The sequence below is a fragment of the Pleurodeles waltl genome, chromosome 4_2, assembly GCF_031143425.1.
Source record: "Pleurodeles waltl isolate 20211129_DDA chromosome 4_2, aPleWal1.hap1.20221129, whole genome shotgun sequence".
Classification (NCBI taxonomy): Eukaryota; Metazoa; Chordata; class Amphibia; order Caudata; family Salamandridae; genus Pleurodeles; species Pleurodeles waltl.
The window spans coordinates 988,259,562-988,279,648 of NC_090443.1; the positions used below are offsets into that span (position 1 = coordinate 988,259,562).

Below are 20,087 nucleotides of genomic sequence, written 5' to 3' on the forward strand. Positions count from 1 at the left end.
ATCCCAGGGAACTTAAGGTAAGTTCAGGTAAGTATTTTATTTTTTATTTTTTTGTGGCATAGGGGGGGGCTGATTTGTGCCCCCCTACATGCCACTATGCCCAATGACCATGCCCAGGGGACATAAGTCCCCTGGGCATGGCCATTGGGCAAGGGGGCATGACTCCTGTCTTTGCTAAGACAGTAGTCATTTCAATGGGGGTTGGGAGTCCAAAACAATGGCGCAAATCGGGTTGAGGCGAAAATTTTGCCTCAGCCTGACTTGCCCCATTTTTTGACGCCCAAGCTCCATATTCCCCTACGCCGGCGCTGCCTGGTGTAAGTCATTTTTTTTTACGCACACCAGGCTGCTCCGCCGGCTAACGTCATTGAATAAATACGGCGCCCGCATGGCGCTTCAGAATGGCGTTAGATTTTTTGACGCACAACTGCGTAGGCGCAGTTGTGCGTCGAAAAGTATAAATATGGCCCTAAATGTACCATAGATGACATCCCTGACTTCACACGTCACACCACCTTTGATATAATTGATAACCTCTCTTGTTTAAATGTAGTTTGAAGGATGAAAAGCTAACTACTGTCAGCAAGTAGACACCCCTATAAAGAAAATAAAAAAGATGAAGATTCAGCACAGCAAAACTTTTGCCTGTGCCCAGCAGGCTTTAAATTTAGGCATGGATGTGAGTCTAGATAGCCAGTCATCATAGAGCGGTATACACAGTCAAGTTTTTGCAGTCTCAGTGATGTCATCAATAATATATATATATAGTGATATGATATTTGGGGATAGATTTACTAAGCTTTTGCACCATGTTTAGGTCCTAAAAGTGACGCAAATCAATGCAAAAATATTTTTTTTACCTATTTACTTTCCAGTGCACTGGAAAATCACTTAAAAGTAACACAAAGCAGCGCATAGCACTTTGTTTGCATTACTTAGCACCAAGTGGGCTTTCCATGGGTGGCGTATGGGCATTCCCATACAATTACACAAGGTTTTTGACAGGCTTTTGCGTGCCTAGTTGTGTACATGATGCGGAGCAGCAAACGTCAGTGCCGGCGCAAGGGAGCGGGGACAAGAGTGCCATATCTTTGTAAATATGGCGCTCCTGTGCTCTCTCCTTCTCATGCAGCCCACTGCAGCATTTCTGCTGCTGCACTGTGTTGCGTGAGAATTTAGTAAATCTGGTCCTTGATGTCACCTGTAATATCACTACCGATGTAGAGTTTGATGCCATCAGTGAACAGAGAAAATAAAGGCTGTTAGAATTCCACTCAGTAGCAATGCATATATGGTAGTTAGACTATGGTACTGCAGCTTTCTGAGTCTTTTTTTTTTTTTTTTTTACTTACCTGACGTCTCATGGAGTAATATGACAACTGCTATACAGAAGAGAAGAGCTCCTATTTCCCGGTCACAGATGACTTCTGTGACACAGTAGATGCCTCTGTCCATAAGGCGATCTTGGACGCAGTGGTGCCCTTGGAGAAGTAATTACTTGAAACGGCGCAGAAGTGCCTGCAACCCCTCCCACCGAGGGAAGACCTTCCGGGGTCCTCATACATCCAGGATTACCCACTGCCACGCCCTCTGAGAATATGCGCAAACAGCCACAGCCCTCTAGGGTGGACCTGGATGCATTTGCAAGGCTAAAGAAAGCATTTCTGGGCCACATACCCCCTCCTCCCACAACAGAAGTCCCTCAGGGTCTTTCACCTCCAGGGGGTGCTATGCCCCTTTCGCCTCCTCTTACCTTAGATGGATCCCACACAGAGTCCTACGACTTTGGCCACAAGTGGTCTTGTGACTGCTGACCAACCTCCCCAGAGAGGATGGGCCTCGCCAATGACGTGATCTGCTGCTCTCAATCCGATATTCTGGACCCAGAGGAGCTCATGCACATTTGCTCCTCCAAGTGGTCCTCTGGGGACAAGGTGGCCATACGTGTTGATAAAGAGATTCAGAACCACCTTCAAGCAGAGTGCCCCTGCCCCTCTTTGGGCAGCAATTTCGTTGTCTCACCAGAGATTGATTCTAGAATGGCCACTTTTCTGGGCAAATACCCTTTTTCGGGTCCTTAATGTATCAACCGTTCCTGGCAGTCATGCCCGGATAAACTCCGGGATATGAAAGAGCTATGGACCAAAATCTTGGACATGGCAGAAAACGCAAGCATCAGGAGCTCTCATCTTTCCAGAGTTCTCTCCAACTGGGCCCAGCGTGCCATTATTTTCTAGGGCAATGCCATCCTGCACCACCTCTACAAAGACTGACAAAGGGGTGCTCAAAATCATTTGAGGTTTCCACATAGAATTCTATGGGTTGCCCTTCCAACCTGTACTCCCTTGCAACGTCTGCTTCTCAGAGCAAGAAGCCTCCCTTATCCAGGTGGAAATCCAGGTGCTCCGTTCCAACTGGGCCATTCTCCAGTCCACCCCTCACTCTTCAAAGTATTTTAAGCATTTTTTTTTCTGGTTGAGAAACGGGACAGGGCCACCGCCTGGTGATTAATCTCCAGTAATTCAACGAATGGCTGGTTTTCCATAATTTCAAGATGGAGGGCATTCGCGATTTCCTGAGGCCCAACGACTGGCTGCCGTGACTGGATTTCAAGGATGCTTACCTGATGATCCCAATCTTCCCACCACATTCGAGGATTCTCCAATTCCAGTGGCAAGGCCAAACCTTCAAGTTCAGCTCCCTTCCCTGGCATCCTCTCCTGAGAAACTAAGGTTCCCAAACCCAGGGTTCAACAGCTGAGGGCATCTGGGATATGAACGATACTATACCACAATGATATGCTCCTCATGGACCGCTGCCCTCACGCACTATCTGCATTTCTGAAGAAGACCGTGGATCTACCCCAATCCTTTGAATTAATCATCAACTGCGAGAAATCCACCCTGCCTAGTTCTCAAAATCTTACCTTCTTAGCCTTTTTAAATCAATTCAGTGGAGACTACTCTGAGTGTACCGTCTGGAATATGGCCAAAATATGACCTGAGGTGTGCAGGACTATGTCCAAGTCTGTGACCTCCCTTCGACAAATCGGCAGAGTGGTCAGCCTCCTTTCATTGTCCATCCAGGTTATCTTCCCAGGTCCCCTGCATTTCTGGGCCCTCTTACAGTTGAAGGAGTCTCGCCCATGCCGAACTTCAGTTACTCCCAATACGTTCCTCTCTCAGAGGAGGCAAAGGACGAACTACGAAATAGGCTCACACACATGGAAGTCTGGAACTGGCAAGCCATTTTCACTTCCCAAACGGATCACTAGTTCCAATTCCATGCCAGTGGTACTAGCTGGGGTGCACGATGTGGGTACTTTCCCAAAGGCGGCGGATGGTCAGCCACAGCAAAGTCCCTCCACATCAATTGCCTAGAACTGATGGAGGGTTCCTTCATGATGAAATGCTGAACCAAGAACTAGGCAGAATGTTGCATCCTCCTAAAGATGGAAAATTTAGCGGCAATCCACTAGATCAATCAGCTGGGGTACTTGGTCCATGGCCCTGTCAGATCTGACAAAGAATTTCTGGGAGCATTGCCTTGAACATCAAGTCTCCGTAATGACGGAACACCTCTCAGGGACTGTCTATCAAGCTGTGGACTGGCAATCACGACATCTCCAAGACATGAGCCCATGGAAGTTGCTTCTGGCCATATTCTGAGCTCTCTCGAACAGATGAGGCCCATTCAGAATTGACTTTTTCCATCCCGGCTCGACCACTAACTTCCCCGGTACTTCAGTTGGCCTTCCTTCTGGACTGGTGGATGGAGAAGAGTTATGCTTTTCCTCCTTTCACCATAATGAGGCTGGCAGCGCAAACTCATAGATAGGTGGCAGATCTGGTGGTAATGACCATGATGTGGAAGTTGCAAGTATGATTTCCATTTCTGATGGATTTTTCCTGGGATTCTCCAACCTGTCTTGCCCTCGGTCTGCTCTCCTCAGCAATTCCTCCAGGAATCTGTGACATGGAAGATTACAGGTCTCAATGGAAAGTCTCAGGACTTCTGAGAAGCATGGCTGACCTCCTCTCTCGTGCCTGGGTGGAAGGTGTGGTCAAACGAAACAGATCGGCTTGGTTTCAATAATTGGGCTGGTGCCAGCAATAAAACCTGGATCCCTTGGGGACAGACGTTGTCCATATCCGGAATTTTTTGGCCTCTCTGGCTCTTGGTCAATGTTTTCCGATCTGTGATTTCTGTGGGGCATGCTCTGGTGGGGGGGAGGGGGTGGGGTCTCCCTGTCGGGGAACACCCCCTGGTCCAGAAATTGCTCAGGGGCATCCGTTTGTCTCTTCCTCCAGAGCTGAGGTACACGGTCCTTTGGAATGTTGATAAGGTCTTGAACGTTTTTATCTCATAGCCTACCAACAAATATCTTTCTCACAAACAATTGTTGGACAAGCTGGTCATTTGTAAAGGTCACCCCCACCAGACTTTTGAAAAGCCTAGACTGAGCCTCCCACTCCTTTCCCCAGTTTTGCAGTAGGGCTGGGCAGCTGGAATTTAATAATCTCTGCAGCCCTGTCTATGCCGGACCGGGATCTTTCATGTACCCTTATAATGAGTATTGTCTATAGTGGAATTCATGACCTTTGTTATCACCAAGCCCCTTGAAGTCATCAAGGTCCGGATTAACAGCTGTACGGCTGTGAAGGCCATCTTTGAGATTATGCCATGCCTCTGAATTGTGTGCACCATTGGTGAAACTGACAGGCCAGTAAAAGAAAGCCTAAAGTGGGGACTGTAATGTGGTTGACTTGAAAATTCTCCAGTGCGGAGTCACCCTTTTCTCCAAACAATCTGCAACTATCAAAAGGCATGTCCACAAGGAGTGCTTGTATGTTACTATAAAAAAACCTGTGGTACACTTCGGAGCAGGAAGCCTAATCACGACTGGTGCCCATAGCGCGACCCAATCAGTCTGTTGTGTCCGACCCAGTCCTAAATGTTTGTGCAAACGTGTTCCGGAATTTGTTAGGGATGACAGGCACAAACCTTATGACTATGTCCAGCACAGCCTGGGTCTAACACTGGCCACTACTGGCGAAGGATCAACAAGCATTGGCATGGCCAACAGAGCGCACCTTTAGCCAATGTCTTTAAGGTATGTTGTAGAGGAGCGTGGCTGCTGTGCAGCATGTTGAAAAGTTATAATAAAAAGTGTTACAGGCATTTTTGTTACCTTGCATATAACCAAGAAGACATTATGTACAACTGAGCAACCCTATTAAAGAATTAACATAAAATGTCTTCTAGTTTTTTGTCCTTGCAATGCTGGCAATTTCTTCTTGCCTGTTCGATTGTTTGTTTGCTCTAGTTTTTTTTGTGTTATGGGGGCACGTAAACAACAGGAGGGGTAAATAGTACCTCAATTACAATACAAGCAGCGGAGAGACACTATGGAAGAATCAAAAGGTGCCAGATTCTGAAGGCAGACTGCACTTATGGAAATGAGACACATTAGAAACTGTGTGGACAGAGTCTGAACTCAGTGTAAAATAATATATACAGAAGCAATGAGGCCAGAGATAGAGAATGAAACACTGAGGTAAGAGGGTGTATGTAGGGGGAAGAAATAAACATGCAAGAAAGGCAGACTGAGTTAGTATGAGAGGTGAGCTATAGAATAGGAAGAATGATACCCACAGGAATGACAAAGGGTGACAGAGAAAGAGAAGCAAGGGAGAGAGAAAGAGCAAGAAAGTGTGTGCACATGCTTGAGAAAGAGCTAGAGGTAGCAAGAGAGAGAGAGAATGAGTGAAACAGAGAGGGGGAACAGATAGTGCGTGTCACAATGAGAGTGACCACAGGACAGATTATAAGAAATAGAGGATGAGTATCTGGGTGATGGTCAGAAAGAAAGGAGGCAGAAGAAGAGAGCTGGAGAGAAAAAAAGAGCAGAAAATAGGACAAGAAAAAGAGGAAAGGGAAGTGGTGAGAGGAAGATAGAAAGAGATAAAGAGAGAAAAGGAAGGAGAGGAGAGAAAAAGAAAAAGGAAGTGCGAGAGGGAGAGAAATGAATATAAAGGAAGGGAGAAATTAGAGAAAACTAGATGGAAACCAGGAAGAAAAAGCAAAAGAGTGATGGGGAGAGAGTGATAAGTGACTGAGAAACAAAATGTGAAAAAAAGACAACGCTTGCGAACTAAAAGGTTAGGTAATGTTAGAAATAAAAAATAGAAAGAGAAGAGAAGAAATATGGAAGATATGAAAGAGTGAACATTAACAGGGGTGACACATAGATATTAGCAAAATGAGAGAAATCTATAGAAAGTGAGAAGACTGAGGGCAAGTAAAAGAGGAGGAAAATAAACAAAAGCATTAGAGAGAAAATCAGAAAGAGAAAGAAATGAAGGAATAAGGGTAGAGGAGGAAGACAGGAAAAATACAAAAGAAGAGTGCGTGAGAGGATAAGATGGAGAGAAACTGATAACAAGGAGAGAGGGATTGAGGAAGATGAGAGAGAAGCAAGACGAAGGAGAAAGATTGGTAGAAAACAGAAAGAGGGAAGAGTAAACGAGCAAGAGAAAGAGGAACAGGAATTCGAGAGGGAGAGTAGAGGAAAACAGAAAAGACAAGGAAGGAAAGAGAGATAGGCAAAGCAAGAGAAAGAAACAGAACAGACGAGAGGTGGATGAGCGATAAGAAAGCAACTGTTAGAAGAAGAGGAGATAGAAGCAAGAGGAGCGTGGGAAGTGGAGTGTGGGAACTGCAAAAAGAAAGCAGGTGGGAGAAAGAAGAGATGGTTAAAGCAGATGAATGACGAGGCACACAGAAGCAAAGGGAACGGAGAACGAGCAAGTTAAAGCTGGGGCGAGCAGATTTTTAGCAGCCGGTGAGTGTTTGTTCGATCGATAAGTCAGCACCAGGGCCAGCGCCCCCTCTATTTCTCTTTTTTTGCTGTCTCCTCTGCTCCACCTTGACACTAACAGGTGTAGCGCTACGTGGGTCAAGAATTTATGGCTCAGCAATTACTTAGCCAGTCGGCAAAGATATATATATTTTTTTAGGAGCTTGATTGAATATTTATTTTCACTTTGTTGGGCTTAGGGAAGTCGGGGATAAAGCTGAACAGCTCATGCCTACTAGAAATCAATATACGTTTCTGTGGACTTGCAATACTTGTTGCTAGTTGGCAGGTAACAGCCAGCAAACAGACCATTAGGCATGCATCTCTGGAGGCAGAAGGCTGGGTGAGGTTCACATCCAGCCATAGTGAAGTCACAGAACAAGATGTTCTGACTACTGTCACATATGTTGCCACTAGACCAGAATCACCCCTCCCATTTCACCCCCACCGCCTTAAGCCATGGCGTGGGTAGGGAAATCCAGTTATGGAGCAAGAGTTAGTACAGAGAGATGCATGCATTCTAACCACCTCTGAGACACCATGTGTGCCCCACTCCTGCCCAGGCCGCCCATCATACATTTAATGCTGGAACAAACGCAGTGATGTATGGCATAGTTTGGGAAGAAAAGGCTGTTCTCACTCTGAAGGCATTCCCTGATGAGCAGCAAAACGTACACAAAGAAAAACGGCACAAGCAACACAATCACATGCACAGGCAAGCGGAAATGCATGCAAAATATACAGAAAGTGAAAGGGAATGCAGAAATACATAATTAACATTGCACGCACAGAACTGCATGCACACCCAAATACATACACACATAACAGAAAAGTCAACATCCATAAACACAAATATACAGAGTTGAACGAATGGACACAAACAATTTAGGCACTCAGAAAAGACATGCAAACACAGGCATACATACACACTGGGAAACTTGCACTCACTTATACACACATACTGACAACACAGCTGCAGGCTACGCATGTTTGAATTACAAAGATAAGCACCACAGATAGCAGGCAACTAATGCAATCTGGAAGGCGCATGCACTCAGTCACACATGCAAAGTGACAACCTCACGCATAGTTATACACATAAAGTCTCCGTGACATACATACACACATTACCACATGTTCACACAGACACACACCTCTCCTGCGGCTGTGCTCCCGCATCTCCCGTGCCCTGCTGGCTGCATCAAGGCTCTGGGTGGGAGCACACACATGAGGCAGAAAAGTGAGGCGACCTAGACCATGCCGTGCCTCGTATTAGCCTAGCTTTGTTCCTTTGCAAGGTGGGCATGATGCCTCATTCTGTGAGGTGTGGGAGCGGACGGAGCAGATGGTACCCATGCTGGCTCTCAGTGTTCCACAAGGTGGTTCATGGGGCAGGCATGTCATCCTTGAAAATAGGGAAGCAGCAGGATGTGAGGGCTTTGGCTACTACACACAACCTTTGAGATAGTGGTGAATACGCTGCTGGTTATTGAAGTAAAATGAAGAAAACAATGAGGGCGGGGATATGGACACCCTCTGAAAGCAGCATGTGAGATGTGATCTGGTCTTTGAATGCTCAGCAAATGAAACACCGCGCCCGTGTAGATACAAGTTAGGCATGTGGCAGGAAAGGAAAAAAAAAAAAAAAGAACATAGTACCCCAAATCACCAGATAACCAAGCAAAGCATAAGGATCCAGTACTTGGTCAGTGCTCTGTGGGACAAAACCAAAAAGAAGGGACAAAGAGGAAGGATTGCCCATTAGCAAGCAAGGATTTTTGAAGGACACCCACATAGACTAATGAAAAGCAACAGGCGGAGTTGAAACCTGCAAAGAATATATACCATGTCACTAAACAACAGCACAAGCTCTGTCTAAGCTAGACCTAAAAATGGGCATTGACAAGGGATCAGAGTGGGCACCATGAAAATCAATAAGCAGGGCTGAAACCCACAAAGCATATACAACAGGTCGCTAAGCAACAGCATAAGCGCCATCTAGACGTGACCTAAAATTGGCATCGAAACTGGATCCAGAGTGGGCACCACTATTGTCTAGATCAGCGCCAGAGCAATCAGAACCCGCAGGGTATTCGGGGCCAGGATCGAAGCATTGCCTGGAGCCAGCAGAGTGCCAGGAACAGACCCAACAGGGTCAGTCGAACCAGAAGGAGGGCTTGCCGGTGTAGGTGTTACATGAGGACTGAACACACGCCACAGAGAACCAGCATTGTCTTAAAAAGTTTCAGTACTGACTCACTGACAGCCTCGATCTGTTGAAGGCTCTACGAAAGCTCTGGGTACTCTAGGCGTGCCAGAATAGTCTCAGTTCAGATGACACCTGTGTATTGGACCTTTGGAGTGTCAGTTGTGTCACTTCTTTTCTGCAGAAGTTTGTCGAGATAGAAAAAAGTGCCACTCAGTCTCCTTGAACTTCTGGCAGGACCTGAACTTTGACTTAACTGAGGACTTAATGTGAGACCTGTATTAGGGCCAGGAGACACCACAGAAAAACATTCCGCAGATATCGGCTTCCTGCAGTCTTAGCACTGCCTAAAGCCCATGGTCTTGGGTGGCGATATATTAACCTGGTACACTGTTGTACACAACTGAGGTTGATAAAAGTGACAAATGTGGGAGTGGAGTTCTGGATCCATCTGAAAGTTGATGGAAAGTGAGAAACAGACACCTGTGCACAGGAATGGCACCTAGTATGGAACTCAGTGTTATCACTTCTGGAGGAGGTACAAGGCACCGCAGAGGTCCATGGTGTATCCTACCAGCAAGAGGGAGCAAAAGCATGAAAAAAATCCAATTCCAGCCAGGGGATATTCAAAAAGTCCGTTACAATTTACCTTTTTTCCTTCTTCCATCAATCCTATTCTGGGATTGATTATCTTTTAAGTAATGGACATGGAAACCAAGTTGAGAACATGAATGTCGAGCCTATATACATAAATTGACTCAATCTAATTTGTTTTGTCCTAAAAGAAAGGTTCTGGTGTCTACATACTGAGGTATTAAAAGATCACTCAAACAAAAACAAAATAAAAGTTGATATTTTCCCATGTTTACAAAGCAGCATACCAGGAATTAAACAAGGTACCTCACAGGGCATCTTGAAGCCATATATAAGAAGCCCTGTAGTCAGTATTGCTGCTAAAACAAACAAAATTAGAAACAAAACATTTTTGAGCTTAAAAGTCAACATGCTTATAACTAGCTTTAACAAAATATAATAACTTAAACTATATAATACAAAATTAACACAAACATAATACAGAAAAGAATAAAAAAATAAAGAGGCAGACTATACCTTACAACTCAATTAAGCAAACTTTTTTTGTGAGGATAACAGAGCAGGTGAAATGAAAGTCAATTAGCTAAAATTAAAAACGCTAGGTCTCATATTAATTCCATCAACAAAAGGAAGCATCACTTCTGCAAATAAGACTGTCTGAACACTTAAAGACTTCTTCCAAGACCTCTAAACCCCTAAAAAGTCAGAAGATGATATTAACTCTAAATAGGTTTTCACTCACTTTTTGTTCAAAGAAGCTTTGAGGTAGGGACTCAGAGCATTAGATGTACCAATCCATAAATATTACAAAGACCCTCAGAACCTGGGAAATTGCTGACTGATCTCCTTACTAAACACTGAGGGCAAACTATACACAAAATATTTGAAAATAGGCTGAAGGTCATTTCGCCCTTTTTGAATCGGTCAACACAGACAGACTGACTGAAAGACTATACTAGACTATTCATTCATAATATGAAGTTTGAAGAAAGACTACAAACCATGTCTGTTGCCATAGCTCGACGCCACAAGGCTTTTGATAGAGTCTTAAGGCCCTTCTTATTTGACACTCAGAAAGGAAGACTTTTCCATCAAGAGTGCCACCTACCAACAATGTCTGTATCACAATCCAAGGACTTCTATCAAAGCTAAAGGGATCAATTTCTCTCTAAAACAAGGAACATAGTAAGGTTGCCCCTTCTCTCCTTCTACGTTTGTTGACAATAGAGTGTTCCATTGAAGCACAAAAAATGTAATATTTTTAGGGATCAAGTTTGGAAACGACGTTCACAAAGTAGCTGCCGACATGGATGATATTCGCTTGTTTCTATCACAATTAGAAATATCTTTCCTAATATCTCACACGTCATTTAACAATACTCTCAAATCTCAGGTTACAAACTAACTAAAAACAAGACCGATTGTATGCTTTAACAAAAGGCATGACTGATTACTCAAGTCTTAAATAACAAAAAAACAAAAAAAAACTACACCAAACCTAGGCATCTGCTTTATGAACAACTATCTATAACCTCAGAGAATACACTCAAAAAGATCCAAACTATCATATCTACGGCTATCATATCTACTAAAACTGCCCCCACAACAGGGTACAAAATTTATTCCAACACCAGTCTTAAACTATTTGGTTATAATAATACTGCAACACTTACCAGCAAAATTTGTAAAAACCATTGATAACTTGTGGAATTAATGTATATGGCTTAATATAAAGCCACTGATTGCACTGAATAAACTAAGTCTAAAATTAGATCAGGGAGGTATGAGAATTATTAATTCCCAAAAGGGAGTTTTACAACTTTCTCTAATTTAAAAGCTTTTTATCAAAACAGACTGCACATTCTCATTTAGCACACACATAATTCTTATTTACTCTTATTTCCAGTGTTGGCACACAGTGACATTACTGTTCCCCTGGTAACAATACTGGCCTGTAAGAAGCTAGGATTTTTAATTAAACCACAACATTTCCTGAATCTTATGACTGGACATCTTTGTCACTAATGCAATAATAATAAAGCACTCAGTGCAAGAAGACGTGCAAGTTGTCATTGTGACACAAAGAGCACCAATGTAATTATCTACTGTTTCCCTTATGGATATTCTGTATAATTTCCCTTTTACAAAACGTTAAAGTTTTTCATGGCTTTACAGCAAGTGCATGGGTGCACTTCTCTTTCCTCATGCTCCTCCAGGTGTGGAAGCAGCCTAAACACCCAGTACCTTTTTCTGCAAGCTCTTTAACAGTGATTCTTTTCTGTATGGTGAAAATTTCTTCATGACTTTTAACAATATATATATCCAACAAGTACTTCCGCTGGTTAAAAATGAGTACTGTTTCGCCTGCATTTTTAGAAAACTTAGTAGTTAAATGGTCTGCATGGTTAAAAATAAATAAATAATAAAAAATGTACTGGTAAAGGAAATAGCCAAAAATACATTTCACTAGAATTGCCCTAGTAGCGATTTTGCAGGCAGGAAAAATTCAAGCATGTCAATACGACTGGTATCCAACTCGGTAAGGCTATGGAAAATTCAGACTGCATCATAGTGTATCTCTAAAACTCACAGGTGACTGTCATTATAGATTTGTGTCTATGACACCACATACTGATGCACAATCTCAGATGTTCATGCATGCTGCTTGACAACTACTACTGTGTATCTCTTTTTATTTGTGCACACTGAAAAGCATCTTGTACATGCACTTGTTGCAAGACAAATCTGGTGTACAGAGGATATGCCTTGTCCTGGATGCACATAGTAGCTTCTACCTTGTATACAAATGACTCCCCAAGCATCTATGAACTATACTGCATGGAAAGACTCTCCTGCTGCGTACACAGGTGTGCTTGAGGTGCTCCACCACCATGCTTGTATGCAGTGGCATGCCGGCGTATATCACACGTCATGACCTTCAAGACAGTCTCAAGAATGGTAAGATAATTGTATATCTCACAGAGATGTACATGGGACAATGTGTAGGTCATAAATGAATGACTTGATGAGAAGATGGTGCCAGGTGTTGAAATGCAGTATTCACACTGAGCAGTTTGCTTTCAATTGGCAACTCATTTCGGCAAATTCCAATTTGGGGTGCACTTCAAACTTGTTTATGTCTTGAAGACTTCTACAATATTTGCAACTGACTGAGCACCCACCTCGTCAACTTGGCATATGGCTAAGAGCCACTCTAGGACTCAAGACGTTCCACCTCCCAGCCACATAGAAGTCTATCACTGTGCATAGCCTGCCCGCAAGATGCCTATGTCTGTCCTACTTCGCCATTAACCAACTGAATGATGCAATATAGACCATGAATCTGTTCACTAAGGCTTCACCATCAAGTTGTCATGTTACAAGTGGTCTTGAGGAACAACCCTGGCACTGTTCTTGCCTATCCATTCTTCTGTCTAACAACCACATCCAATTTGTGATAGAGAGGCACAAAAAGAAAAAAACAGTCTCTGAAGGAAAAAGCTCTGGTACCTATGGGCATTCCAGGTGTCCCCAAGAGCACTCTTTGTGAATATCCTCCCCTTTCTCTAGAGCTCAGATATCTTTTGGAGCCGTATGTAGCATAAAAACCTGAAATAATTCCATAAATGTATAATATGTCAAGCATGCTCAGAATCCACCCCTGGGTTGGGCCACAAACAGACCTGAACACGAGGTTATTACCAAATTAGGAGACAGGGATGTGGAATTCCTATCGCCCGACCCCCGGGACATATTGTTTAGGGTCAAGGGCAACAAGTTTTCATGTTTATTTTGTCCTTGGGACAAATAGGCCCACCCCCCTGCAGCACAAACCCATTTGCTGCCACTTTACAGAGAAGGGAATTGTCTGCAGTTGAGGTAATGTGTGTCCAAAAGTTAATGCTGTTCAAACCTGTATTTATGGTTCATTAATTAAAAGCATTCATTATTAGGTTGAGCGCTGTAAGTAAACGTTTTAAGGTCACACTGCACTACTGGCAGTGACTACAGTAAAAAAAAATAATAAAAAAAAAATAAAGTAAAAAGTGTACATACTTGTTTGAAAAGTTTAACAGTATGAGACTAAGTATAATGCTCCCAGAATGTTTTCTGGTTAGATGCAAATAGTTGCAGCAGCTTGTAAGCAAGAGTGATTTTTTGCTTTCAAAATTCAATGTTAGGAAAAATAATGTTTTGCTTCTATGAAAGATGCTATTTCTTTGAAGCGTCATGTAGTAAAATGTGTTGATGCATGCTAGTATTTCCAAAAAATATTCCTAATGGAAAGTCAGTGTAACCATTTTCAACAAGATTATAAGAAGGATAAAAATAAACAAGCACTGGCAAAGCCAACCGATCCAACATTTTTTTTTTTTTTTTAGTCTTTTGGTTTTGTTAATGCGTGCCTTGTTTTGACATGGTTTTTGTAACATTTTATTGTTGTGGGAGCATCCAGGCCCATACAATTGTAACAAGCACTGGCAAAAAGAAAAAAAAAGTTTGGGGTCACAAAAAGCACACATTGCCACTAGTGGCATAGCAAAGGCCCCACAGCCCCCTTCCACGGGCCCCCTCAGCACAGCACCTGCCCTGAGTTAGTCTTGAGGGAGGGGCCCTCCATATTCTTTGCAGGGGGGGCCCCCTCCAGTTTCATTACTACACTGATTGCCACAGAGGTTCCTGGCACTGCAGAAAACTACTTTGTGTGCCAATATGCCCCTTGTGGAAGAGCAGAATGCAATCACTCACAGTAAAGCCATCCAATAGATAGAGAAATAGATGTTTATTAAAAACAAAGGCCCAAATTTAAGGATGGCCTTGCGCCATCTAATGCCACATTAGCATCATTTTCCTGACGTTAATGTAGCAATAGTTTGCCAAAAACGCTTCACCATATCACTGCACTGCGCCACTTTATGACCATTTGTGCCACATTATGCATGCACCGGTCATAATGTATGCAAAGGGGTGTTCTGGCACAAGAAGGCCCGCAAAAATGGCGCAATGAAGTCTACAAGATTTAATTGTGCCATTCTTGGTGTCCTTTTTAACACCTGCTTGAAGCAGAAATGAAAAGGACGCACCCTTTGGAATCAGTAGGCCTCTGCAATTTGCTCCACTAGCGTCAGAAGTTTTGACGCTATTGTACCTAATTCCAGGGGGGGCAAGAAAAGTGTTGCTTTACAATGTGAACCACCACTTTTTTTGAATCTGGGACAAAATGTCTTTGTTAACGCCAGACCTAATTAGGGACCCAATTCTTAAAGAATGTCACTAAAGTACACCCATGGTCTATGTCTGAATTAGTGGCTTTCATGAAATCACAGGAACTTACAAAAGTAGAGCAGGAAATCGTACTCCTAGAAAATATTTGTGAACTGTATATTAGTACAAGCAAATATGCATGTGTTAATTTGTTCATGTGAAAATCTATAGAGTGTTTACAAGTTCATTTTCCCTCCAACCTGGAAGAACCTCTACTTCTGCGCTTGTCAGGAGTAAATTTCCAACCTTTCTCATTATGGGAAAAGATTAGAGAAGAGCTGGTGAAATCCTTAAACATGCAAATTAGTAGGTTTGCAGACTCAAAGGCATTCCAGCCCTGGAACTATTGCTTACTGCTTCCTCCAGCCCCAGTATGTAGGCCTGGGGAAAGGTGGCAAAATAAGGAAATTGCTATAGCAGGGATTACAATTGCAAGTATTCAAGCCCTACTATAGCAGTAGCCGTAACATAATCAGAGAGGCTATTATCATAGGTCTTACATAATGAGATTGCTGCCATAATTTGTCGCTGCACTACATGACACCAAAGGGACAAGTAGATTGTTTTACAGGACAAGTAGATTTAAGAATTAACCAGCCCCATGGACAAGTAGATATTTTTATAAATTCCACACCCCTGGGAGAGTGCTACATTTTAATACTGGTACGGTCTTGAGCTTTTAATAGAGACATTTTCCAAAAACGGATGCCAACATTTTGGGATTTTTTGAAAAGGTGTCATAAGAAAAACCACAAAACGTAGATACCGATTATCACAATTTATAGTGAAAAAACGGCTGCTCAGTTAGCCTGTGGGCGGTTTCTGTAATGTTGAAGGACAATGAAAAAATGCAAAGAACAACAAAATAGTCATCAAAATGGGGGGAAAGCTTCAGCCTAATATATTTTAGGACAGTACATCTGCATAACCAACAAGGCCTACAGATAATGCGATGGAAGGCATTTCCATCTGTTAAGTAATTTTAAGTGTTGTATGTGGTTTCCTGTACTCTGTCTATTTTTCTGGAGGTATTCAGCTGACTTTCCTGGATTTTTCCTGCAAAGAAAATCTTTTATCTTTAATCAGGAACCCTGCAATCCAAAACATTTGACACACAGCTGGTTTCCTATTGTGAAATGTGTTAAGAGTGTGAGTAAAACACTCCCAACGTTTTACAGCATTGCTCCCCTTTGTGCACAGCTCAAAGCTAAAGAAATGTGTATTTATATACTCTGCACTTACCTCTCGTTAATCTCTTCTATCAGATTGAGTACAGATGACTGCCCTCGATCTGGAATCTCTAGGACCTGCTCCCGTAGGTGGCGCAACTCACTAGAGAGCTCCCTCCTCAAGTCTTCCATCCTCCTCTCGAGCACAGCATCCGAGGAACTACGGGCGGTGTTCTGCAACCGCTGCACCTCCTCTGTGACCCCACAGCAAAGAGAGAAAAGATCAACTGAACAGTGTCACAATAAGCAGGGAGCATAGCTAACTATGTGCAAGTGGCAACAATGTCTGGTATGAAGCTTAACTCTCTTAAACAGTGGCGCTGGATTCTCACTGCACAGTTGAACTGTTGTTGACTGACGCTTGGTTAGAGCCCTCTGGGGATCACAGACATCTATTACGCCCGGATGTTCTGGGCTGCAGTGAAATAGGTTTGCTCTACATTGTTTATAGTACATTACCACTTTGTAGAAAGGATTCACAGGATGAATATTTCTACTTATTTACCTATTTATTTTACTTATTTATTAACTTATTGCTTATTTGTACTAATGTTGCACAGGGGCACTTATTTATTATACTTAATTTACTTATTTACTTGTTATTACATTTACTGTTTACTTATCTACTTATTATTTCTACTTTTATTTTATATTCTCTACTTTTAAAATTAGGACGCAACAAAGTTATTCTCATTGTTCTTAAATATAAACCCGACCATGCTATCACTGCTTTGCTAGCTCCTCAGTCTTTCCTCTGCCTCTTTTTCAACCGGTCTATGCTGGTTCTAAGTGGTATTGCCTCTCTCAGCATTTGCATGTGTATCAGTGACTCTTTCAGCATGTGACTTTCCTAAACTCTTGAGACTTCTTTGTTTCTCTTTATTACTTTTTCTGTGTTTCCACAGCTATCTCTCAGTCTCTCTCTTATAATGTTTCCCTTTCTGTCTGTCTAAATGTTTGGATGACTGACAGAGAGACACAGGCCGATTGGCAAACTCTCTTTTGCGCCTTTTGGGCTTCACGATTATTTCTTGCTCAGACTGTAATTCAAATACCATCACTCTACGTAACTATCTCTTTGTGCCACTTTACATCTTTTTTGTGGCTCTAAGTGTTGGATTATCAGCCTCTTCCATAATGTGGTTTTCTCAGCATCTCTATGTTTATCAGTACGTTTATCTTGTTCAAGCTGACGTATGCATGTTTGCTATTTTATTTCATTATGTGGCTGGGTGTATTGTTGTCAATCTCTATTTTCTATCTGTGCAAATGTGTTTTTTTTATTTTCTAAAGAATATGGGGGCAGGTGATAACCTAGAACACCTGCAACTAACTAATCCTCCTGGCAGATGTTAGTCACAAAAAAGGCTGTTTGGATGATGAACAGTTGAAAAGGGCAGCTATGCTTGGGTTCAAAAGGGAACCCATCACAAATGTAAGGACTAAATTAAGATCCCTTTAGGGCATAATGAAAAGTGTAGGGGGAAAAGTGATGGAAACCTTTCAGGAATTGGGTAACAACAGATGACTTGAACAGGGAGGGTTGATCCTTCAATCGCAAGAAAGCCAAAATGGCTGAAAGTTAATCTTTAACTGTGCCCAAAGCAAGGCCTTGCCAGGGCAAGGGGCAATGCAAACAAAAGAAGGGTGCAAATAGAGGGCCAATGGATTTGTTAGCATACCAAGTCACAAATGTGTCCCGTCAGCAGATTTATATAGTCCTTGTTGAGGGATGCCTGGCTGCTAAGATGACATCACATAATTCAGGAGGTAAATCATATATTTCCAGTTGTCGCTGCTCAATTTCCATACATGCAGGTTGAGAGTGTGCAGGAGTAATTGCTGAACTCTGCCCTGTTACTGGGACAGGAGAGCATCCTGAAGATGCATCCTGATCAGAGGATTCATGCCCAGTAGTTCGGGATAGCATACTTTCCTTGCTTAACCTGGAGCCAACAGGATGACTTGGGCTCAGTTGGTTCTGATCTTCATCTTCAGAACTCGAGGTGCGAGTGGTATTGGAGAGAAGGCATTCAGGAGACTTGAACTCTACTTACAACTAAATGTGTCCCTGAACGAGAGCCACCTTGGAAACCTCAGCGTGCAGAAGTGCCTTCACATTGTGCATTATCGACGGTGGCGAAGAGATATAAACAAGGTCATCCCAATCTCTGAAGAAGCCATGGACCACCTTCGGGTGAAGATGCCATTCGTGATGCACGAGGCATTCCTAGCCGAGTTAGCTCGCCCTGGTACTAAGGGATCCTGCCAGGTGCTGCACATCAGGAAGATATCCTGACGTTTAGACCATGTCGAAAGGCGGAAAGAACTTATCCGGGACAGACTCCAGGACCCTACGTTGCCCTGTTTGTTGCAGTACCACATGGCGGTGGTGTTGTCAGTGAACACCTGAACAGGCCTCCGTTCGATGGATGGAAGGAAGGAAGGCTTTCAATGCCAAGCGTATTACTCTCAAAACCAGCAGGTTGTTGTAGAGCTGAGATTCCGTTGGAGACAAGAGGAATCCAGATCACTGACATCAACCTGTTCCACATATCATTTATCCTCAGCTATGGATTCTTCTGGGGTGGGCAGGATAACAATAGGGATCCTGAGACCCCTCCTACCCTTCCCCCCCCTCCCCAATTTGTGCTCCTCACAGGGCCTTTCCGTGAAATAGGGTTTGTCTCTAATTCAGATCGTCTGGATTCCATCAGCAATTGTGCCAGTGTCAAGCGACATTGGTCTGACTCTGTATCAGAGTCAGGAATCACAATGGGATCTGTACTTAGTCATAACCAGCATCAATCTAGATCCACCAACAAATCCTGGAGGGCCGTCCAGCGCAGAGGGTAACCCTCCAGTGGAAATCCAGTCAGAGTTCCTCTTGAACTCATGAGGCTGAGGGCACCCTAGAATGGTCCCGCTGCCCAAAATGAGGTGCATGGCTCAAGGGAACTTGGGGAGGTGCAAAGAAGACCTGGGCTTAGACTCCACAGGGCGACATGGGAGTGAGGCCTAGATTTGTGACATCATTCCTGCGCCTCACCTGATGATTTGGACAGGGGCACAGAAGTCAAAGAACATTTCAACTTCCTGGACTGCTTGCAGGATTTTCCTGAAGTAGTTCTGGATCATGATGATCGGCACAAATGGCTCTGAGAATGGTCCAAGGACCTCCCAGTGACCATGACCTGGATCGGTGAATGATGTGTTGAATGGCCAGGAACTTCATGGCTCGCATGCTAATTGCCTTCGGATACATGGTTTAGAAATCCGGGCATGCTTTTGTCTGGCTCAAGACACTAAAGACACATCAAGAGGGGGGGAGATGGGGCAGGATAAGGGTGAGGATTGGGTTGGTCTGTTACAGTCATTTGCCTGTGACAGGCACCACGAGGCTTAAAACCAACTTGTTTTGGATTGGCTTAGTCCAAAAAAAGACAGCAAAAGGCACACTGGTCGCACACACAGGAGTGTAAACAAACAAAAAAATATAAATTACAAAAATCCACTAAAAACAAATGACTGAGGAGATTGATGGCATGTAAAAGGAAGAACTGGGGTTAGTGTACTGGTGTGGTGCCTTTAAATTCCAGTGCGAATGGCACCAACAAAGCCATGTGAAGCCAAACGAATCCACCTACTAACACGCAAGGGGACTGCTCAGAAAACAGGTATGTTCAGTATAAGGTCCAAAACATGTCAGTCCAGGTTACAAATTCTAATTTTCCAACTCGTGGTATATTTTATTTGACTAAAATACTATAGAAATACATCAAGGACTGAACACTGAGTTTCCTCAGACGGAGATGGTCTCTGTGTAGAAAGCAGCCTGGTGGGAGTCATGAGTATAAACATGTTACTGGGGCGGGACATGACAGACACACTCAAGTTCCTAGCACAGGCTTTGATTGCAGACAAAACAAGCACG

At 43.3% G+C, this 20,087-nt stretch overlaps 1 protein-coding gene across 6 annotated transcripts in view; it reads right to left on the minus strand.

Annotated features, from left to right (window-relative positions):
• LOC138293569 (coiled-coil domain-containing protein 159-like) overlaps positions 1 to 20,087 on the minus strand; it is a 130,293-nt gene that overhangs the window by 25,565 nt on the left and 84,641 nt on the right. For all 6 annotated transcript variants that reach the window (XM_069232835.1, XM_069232838.1, XM_069232836.1 and 3 more), the window contains one exon: positions 16,167 to 16,347. In XM_069232835.1, coding sequence (XP_069088936.1) covers positions 16,167 to 16,347 — 181 coding nt within the window. The remainder of the gene's footprint in view (positions 1 to 16,166; positions 16,348 to 20,087) is intronic.